Raw genomic sequence first — 8,475 nt, forward strand, 5'->3', positions numbered from 1 at the left:
CATGCATAACAAACCCTAAGGTAATGCTCAAATTGCCTTGTGTTTCCTACATAACTCCAGGTTGGTAAGGTTGATGTTTCATTCTTCCTTGAGGAAGAAAACCATGCCCTGTGCTGCCTACCCCACAAGATAGAACCAAGCACAGTGAAGAGGAAAGCACTTCCTTAGCTTCAAATATTCCTATTTAACTTCTTTTCTTGCTTCCTTAAAAAGCTAAATAACACAACCACAAATGCTGTCTTGTAACCCCAAACACGAGTTCCTGAAAGGCAGCGGATGAAACAGCCATGTTATGAAGCAATTAATTATCAAAGATAATTGATTGGTGACCCAGGGCTGGATTACAGGAGATGCTTTTAAAGAGAAAATTGCAAAACCAAAAGGGCACAGATGCAGACTCAAAACTAGGAAAGGGGCATCAGACACCCTACATACTCAAATCTCTGACAGGCTCTCAGCTGCCAGCAGGGAATTGAGCAGAGAGCAGTGAGGATGCCCAGCAGGGAGTCAGGCACCAGCAGGACGCTGCTGCTGGAAGGACACACTGCCACAGCTCAGCCTCTGCCTAGCCCAGGTGGGAAATGTGCAGCAGCTACAGGGTCAGCTACTGCTTCAGAGCTGGGGAAGGCAGGCAGAACACAGAGAAGATTCAGCAACACTGCCAGGCTTACAAATACTGCTGAGTAAGAGTCATTGTTACAGGCTTGTTTTGACTGTGGTTTTTTCCTCTTTAAAAAGATATGCTAATTTAACCTAATAAGAACAGATATACCCAATTAGTATTCCTAAACACAATAAATTAAATTATGGTTATACCATTTAAATACAAACACTGGTTTATATTTAGCCTCAACATTCAGAACGAAGACTCAATGAGCAACACATCCCTTCCAGCACACTGGAAGAACTAAACCCAGGTTTCATTCATCCTGACTAAAAAAGTCAGTGTGGCAAGTGTTCATATGCAGAGCACTTGTGCAGAGCTTTAAAGAGCTTCCAGAAATAGAGTAAAAATATCTGTAGGCACACACTTGCCTAGAAATTAACATACCTAAGGAAACCTTTGTCATTTCATACTGAACTAGATATATGCATACGTGTAAAATGCACTATTTGACAAATTTCAAAGACTGACTAGCAATTATTCCTGCTGAGAACAATTATAAATATACATCCTTCTAATTCTTTCCCCAAAAGCCTTTCTGGTTTCTTAAAAGAGGGGTACAAAGCAACATTGGTGCATCTTCTCAGAGTTCTTGTGGTAAAATAGTGAGAAACAGGAAAGCACCTGTTCTTTCTTATTTGAGAGAATTATTTTCTGCTAGCATCAGAAGACAAAATAAACTGGTTTTGTGTAACCTTGAAGTATACAGAGAATTTTGACAGGAGGTACAAAATGTATCATTTTAAAATGAAGGAAAATAAAGAAATAAAACAGAATTCCCAACTTTTATATCTACATCTCTCAGTATTTCATGTTTTACCCTAGAGCCCCAACAGCTTTAGGCAGACAGTAAAATTATATGGAAAACCAACACCACCACACAGCAATACAAAAACAGATTCTCCAAGTCTCTAATCTTCACCCATGGGGGCAGGACTGAAAAGCTGAATTATAAGCAGCCAAAGTAAATTACAACACCTGAATCACACTCTGAAATCTCAGTACTAGCACAGGAATACAAGCTTTCATTTTTCACAGCTGTAATTTTTGCACTTCCTACATTAACATGACTTTTGTAGCCAGAATTCAACATGCTAGGGGTACCAGTAGCTCTTGATGCACTATATTAGACTTTCCCAAAGTAAGGTGTACTTCAAACAGCCTTATTTGAGATTCCTTCAGACCACCACTCAGTGATAAAAACTGGGGGAAAAATCCCAACCAAACAAAATCCCCCCAACTACTCTGACACACACTCAAGTGAAATATTAAGTCTAAGCAACTTTTACACTTAGGTCAGAGTCAGAAGTGGAGGAAACTCAGCTCACAGGAATACTGTTGAACATGTCTTTAAATAAGGCATTCATGGGTATATTTGTGTGTGGCAGCTTGGCTCTTTAGGAACAAAAGGCACAAATATTTTTCAAAACAGAACATAAGGAAGGAAGCAATAAGGACTAAAAGTCAGCTTTTTCACAGCCTCACCAAACCAATTCGGTTCAAATCCAGAACAGAAAGCCAAAGGTCCAGTGAGATCTCACTCAAGCATAACAAATAAGACTGAAAACCACCTTTGCCATGGAAAAAAGCATCCAGGCACAGACAATCATTGGGTGGGGATAACACCTGGCACACAGACTGAGATGAGCCCCACAGCTCTACCCCCTCTCAGCCAATTCAGTATCCCACAGGTGCACAAACACTAAGCCCATTGGGGTAGGCACAAAGCATTTTAGCTCTTAGTGAACTCAGAGAACTCATTGCCAAGACTATTCCTTCCTCCTGTCAAATGCCATTACATGTTTTGTGTTTATGTATATAACATCTTCAAAAGAAAAGCTCTCCTTAATAAGGGAAAAGCTTGTTTATGCAGGTTTGTTTTGTTTCTAAATAGTTATCCTTTTATAGCTATAACCTCAATTCCAATTAGTCAAGAGTATCAGTGAACCTGAAATATTAATCACAGGAAAGTTTATTTCTAATACAAAACAGCAAAAGCCAGTCTACTTAATCTCCAAAATGCCTGCAATCCTTAAATACACACATGCAGCTAAAATTACTAGAAAAACATTCTTACCTTTTCCTTTGAAGAAAAAGGGCAAGGTACACAGAAATGCTGCTACAGAGGTTCCTTGTTCCATAGGGTTTGGACAGATCTTCCCTAGCAGGAAATCCTTACATAAAGCCTGGAGCCAGCACTCCTGCAGGAGGTGCAGAGAGCAGCCTGCTGGATTTGTAAAGCTGAACTCAACTGCCTACTGCACCCTCTCAACACAGCACCAACACTGCAGCTGGAAGAGCAGTAAATCAGCTTCCTGCTTCTTTAACTGATTGACTAATGAGCACTGTAATCAGTAAACTATTTACACATGGAAACAAGAATACCTGAATGTTCTGACTTTTCTCACTGATTTGGTGAGCTTTTCAATTTCAGACAAAATCACAAATACATGGTATTTTGAATTTTAATCAGTATTTCCAGTACCACTGTGTAAAAAATACACTGAAGAATGAATTCCTTTTCACAGAGGAACACAGAAATTCTTGTTCAGTGAAGATTCCTTGCTAGCACTCCAGTGCATACCACTCTGTCAGAAATCCATGACCAAACCATTGTCTCAGTTTTTTTTTTGCTCTTCTGGATTCACACATAAAAAGCCCCACATAGATGGATGCCTCACTATTTATTCACCTGGATTGTCATACTGATCTTGTAGTGACACAGAAGTAAGCCAAATTTAACCATTCCTTTACACCATGAGAAACTGTAAAATTCCAACATTAATTAAGCAAGCAGCAGTTTTCTGCACCTGTTCACAGAGCAGAGCAGCCTTACCAGTGGACAATCAGCTGTACCACCACTACTAGAACATCTGAATTTCTTGGACAAAGTAAAACTATTAAAATGTTGTCTTCTTACTCCAACATACACAGTATTTTCAAATCTTCCAATGCAATACAGAATGAAATGTCATAAGACATTGGATGCAATTTTCAAATGGATACTTCTTTTTAACTCAGACTAAATAGTTGACTGAAAGTCATTCAAAACCACCATATTTCAGAACCATTTTTCCGTTTCTACACTCAATCCATCTCCTCATCAATAACATTCTTTCACTAGGATGTAAAAATCAGTTTTTAAATATTTAATTATAGCTGGAAAAAGATTACAAAATACAAAGTTTTATTGTACTTGAGAGTAGAGGAAAGTATTACTTTCATTTTTTCATTTCCTTCGAATTCGAGAAAAAGTAACAAGCAAACAAATGACAACAAAACCTAACAGATGTATGAACTAGTTTCACCAATAAAGCTTGGAAATTCAGAAAGGACTTCACCAAATAAATGTCAGTGGCCGAACCTGGCAGAAGCCACTCCCCACAGAAGTGCTGCATCCCTAGAATGAACTAATGCCCTTCAGTAACACAGAAATCAGTCACTCAGGCAAGGCAGGACTTAGAAGAGACCAAGGATTAGCATCTCCAAACACCGGAGTCACACGAAGCGTTTTGGATCCCGCGCCAATTCAGAGCTCATCGTGTTTTGCAGGCTCCAGGCTGGGTTTGATGAAGACTCCCTCCATGGCTTTCCAATAGTTGTGGTGGTTGGCAGCAGGCATGCCGTGCACCTCGCGCTGGCCTCGGATGGGGTGCCCGTACTGCTCCCCCGTGATGGACAGGAACACCTCGGTGCCCACGTGCTTGAAGCGCACGGCATCCTCCCGCTCCCAGTAAGAACCACTGCACTGCACAATCCAGAAATCCAGGTCATCTCCTTCGCCATCATCCCCAAAGGCACTTACTTCCTGTCAGAGACACAAGCTTCCTGAAGTGAGAGTGTAAGCAGACACCTCCAGGACACACAAACACCAAGCACAGACCCAGCAGAGCTCAAAGACAAGGATGGGGAAAGAAGAAAGCAGGGCTGTTGTTCTGCTTTGTCAGCAGTCACTGAAGCCAGAAGCAGAAAGGTTCTACCAGACAATCTGAACACAAAGTGCCAACAAACTCCAACCTGTAATCGGAGCAAAAAGTGCTGAAAAAGCTCCAAACAAAACTCCACAATGATAGTTGAACATTCTTATCTTAATGACAATATATGAAGTGTCTACACTGAAAAATGAAACTCAGGGAAGGTTTCAGAGTCAATCTTTCCCTTAAGACAATTCATTTGAAATGTTACTTTTCCATCACTTCTTTTAATAATCAAATTATTGAGACACCCTACACAGAGCTGAACCTTATTATTTCAGCCACTTTACTCATGGTCAAAGAAAAATTTTTCCACAAAGAGTCAGAGCTTCCATGTATGTAACAACCTATCTACACAGCCTGACATGACTAAACAACAAAAATCTTCCAACAACCACATTATTTACGAGAGATTTTCCATCTTGGATAAATATTTGTTCTGGGGCTGGATTACAGTTAGAAATTACACTCTTCTAGATATGTACAAAATTATAAGTAAGTAGGATTGCAAGAGCAGTTCAGTTTTCCTGTGGAATGAAGTCAGAAAAATATGAACAGTGAAATGAAATATAGACAGCAAGAAGACAACTGAGACTGACAGACTGGATCACCAAGGAACATGGACATGGGCATGCCTAATGTTATAACACATGACTAATTGCCTGGCTCTAGAGCAATCATCACAATGTTGAGGGAGACACTCAATCTCCTGCATCTAGAAAACACCAAGCATTTCAGAACAGCCTTCCCAGCAGCAATGCTGCAGAAAAATTAAAAAAAAGCAGATTTGTTAAAAGCACTGTGAAATACCAATGCTGGCACATACTATATTACCTCTGTCAAGAACTGAAATACATAATTTCAAGATGCAGAAAAGCCTGTACTTGAATCTGGATATGCACAGACACATTGCTTCTGGCAGCTGGTACTCAAGCCTGATTCTCCAAAAACTCAAGTAACTTCAGAGACTATTGTCAACAGCATGCACTACTTGCACAAAAGCTTAAGATTTAAACCAACTCACTTGGTTATTGGAGAGTGGTGATGGGAAGTGATGAGTGTGCAGGTTTTTCCCAGTGTTAACATGGGTGAGTCGTATGGCTTGCCCACATTTGACTGGTGTCCCACGCTGGCAGCTGCTGTCACTCTTCCCACGGATCCGCCAGTAGCTGTTGGCATCATCTGAGGCTTCAACTCCTGTCACTGACTGCTGCCCACTTCCTGGTTGAATAAAATTAAATTACACAGACTTATCCTGCTTCCCCAGTTCAAAAAGACATGAGAAAACTACAGAGATTTGCTTGAATGCTGTCATGCCTTCATGTTTAAAAGATGCTTAATTCTCACAGTCCATTTACTGACTGCAAAAGGAATGCAGGTACCAAATCACCTTTCAGATGGAAGCAGCGAAACACAGCATGTGTTAGTAGATGCAAACTGTCAAAGTTCATGGTGAACACAAGAAAAAAAATCTGATCCATGACAGGTACTATTCACACCATCCCATCATTATCAAAAATACTGTCAAGGTCTTCGTGTTCCCCAACAGACCAACACCCTCGTTGCCAGAGCAGGCACCGGGAAGGTGCTGCTGAGGGCCGAGACACTGAGCAGGGCTTGTCTCATGAGAGGGCAAAGCAGCCCTGCCACATCCCGGCTCCAGGGCCCACAGCGCAGCTGACACATCTTCCCGACATCTTCCTGTCCCACAGGCCTCAGCATCCTCCTGTCCCTGCCGTGTCTCCCGCCCATCCCTACACCCCATCCCGGGCCTGCCGCTTCCCTCTGCACCAGGGATAGGAATCTCGGGACACTCCAACTTCCCCACCAAGCTCACTGCCGGCCCACCCCCGCCATTTCCCTGTCAGGCACGACCTGTCCCCCGCCGCTTCCTCGGCCCTTCACAGCCCGTGCCCCGCCATGTTCCAGCTCCCCGGCCAGGCCCTGCTCACCGGAGCCGTACTTGACCTCATGCGAGTGGAGCCGGACGCTGTGGCGGGTGTTGAGCAGTTTCAGCACCGAGCCGCAAGTCACGGCGCCCGGCGCCGACTCCCTGCCGTGGCACAGCCCGGGCAGCAGCGCCAAGAGCAGCAGCGGGAAGAGGCGGCGGCCGCCCCGCATCGCGCCGCACCCGGCCGGCCCCGCCGCCCCTCAGCCCCCTCAGCCCTGCCGCCCTCAGCACGGCGCTTCCGCTCCCCCGCGCGGGCCCAGCCACAGCCCCGCCCACCACCGCGCTCAGCCAATCACCACCCGCCCCCCACTCCGCCGCGCGTCCTCATTGGGGTACGGCAAACCGGCAAGGAGGGGAGTGGCCAATCAGAGAGCGCGGCGTGGCGGCCCCCCCTCGTGTGAGGACGCGAAGGAGAACTGCGGTCGCTCTCCTTCACGGGGCCGGTCGGGGCCGCGCTGCCGCCGACCCCGGGGCCGGTGTCACCGCCGGCTGCTGGGCACCCCCGGGCCCGGAGCGGTGTCACTGCCGGCTGCTGGGCACCCCGTGGCAGCGCTGACACGGCTCTGCAGTTTGCCCTTGCTGAGAACGTAGGAGGAGAGGCCAGGTGTGTCAGTGCGACCCCCTTGTCTAACGTGGTCTGGGCTGTATGAACAATCACAGCCAAGTCAGGCTGAGGGGTTGTTGAAGGGAAACGTGCTGTGGGTAGCGCCGGCCGGGTATTACCGGAGGCAGGGAAGGACAAATGTCCTGACAGCGAGAGCAGTGCCAGGGACAAACCGGCCCGGAGGTCAGAGCCCCGGTACGGGCAGTGCTCGGATCCCGCCTCGGGGAGCCGCAGTTGCACTGTCGGGTCAATCAGCCCCTGCTGTTCCATTCAGGCCGCGTCTTGCTCAGAGCTGGCGGCACATTTAGCTCTGCTCCTCCCTGCAGTTCTGGCTCTTAGAATGGACTAAATATCTCCCCATTTAGGGGATTTACAGAGAAAAATAACACGGTGTTGAAAAACAAAGGGAAGTCATGTTTGTGAAGTGATTTGGATGATAATTACAGCTCCAGTAATTTCTGGATTATATTAGACCTTCTAATTACAGGGCATAAACACTACACAAAGAACTAGCAATGCTTGCTGTACCATTAAGCTGTAGAAATAACATAACATCTCTGCTTTTGGATCCCAAAATTCAACTTCTTGCAAAGTTCTTATAAGTAAGAGATTATTAAGCTCTATTCTGTAGAAAAAACCCCGGCATAAGTTAACATACAAACATACAGTCCTTTATTGCATAGTTTTGCAAACTGAAAAATACTCCCCCAAAAAACTCTCAGTAAGAAGCAGCCATTGACAAAAGACACTTGAACTCCTACACAGTTCTTTTACCTCTGAAGCTGCTCAGTGGGCTGACCCATGTACCACATCACAGCCTTGTGTGAGTCCCATGTAAAACTGGGAATAATTCAAAGTAATTCAAAAAAGCAAAAGATTTTGATCTTAGTGGCAAGGAAACAGGTAGAAGGGCTCCCATCTTATGACTTACATCTTTGTAATAATGGTATTTTGTTCTTGCAACAGCAAAGAACTAAAACACTGCACTTGATATTACAAGATGATTTAGAAAGCACATGAGTGTTGCTGGGTACTGCAAACATCATAAGATGCTCAGCTGACTCTCTCTTCCACCAGTCCTGAAGCAGTGAGGTTTTTTCCTGCCCATGTGATACCACTCAATCAAATGGTTATGTTTTTTGTGCTGGCTTTGGCCTGTTTTCCATAGCTGTATCTACATTTGAGAAAAAAATTTTACTTAAATGCCAGGCCAGCATTAAAACAAGCCTGAGTACTAAACACAGGTCACCTATATGTGTGTGTCTGTACACACACACACACA

At 44.6% G+C, this 8,475-nt stretch overlaps 1 protein-coding gene across 1 annotated transcript; it reads right to left on the reverse strand.

Annotated features, from left to right (window-relative positions):
* Positions 1-3,111: 3,111 nt before the first annotated feature.
* Positions 3,112-6,851, reverse strand: SDF2L1 (stromal cell derived factor 2 like 1). The gene is made up of 3 exons (XM_074554287.1): positions 6,591-6,851; positions 5,663-5,859; positions 3,112-4,472 (listed from the first exon to the last, which is right to left on the reverse strand). Exons 1-3 carry the CDS (start codon positions 6,757-6,759, stop codon positions 4,194-4,196), a joined length of 645 nt encoding a protein of 214 aa, XP_074410388.1. The 5' UTR covers positions 6,760-6,851; the 3' UTR covers positions 3,112-4,193.
* Between the last annotated feature and the right edge of the window lie 1,624 nt (positions 6,852-8,475).

The sequence above is a fragment of the Zonotrichia albicollis genome, chromosome 18 (assembly GCF_047830755.1).
Source record: "Zonotrichia albicollis isolate bZonAlb1 chromosome 18, bZonAlb1.hap1, whole genome shotgun sequence".
NCBI lineage: Eukaryota > Metazoa > Chordata > Aves > Passeriformes > Passerellidae > Zonotrichia > Zonotrichia albicollis.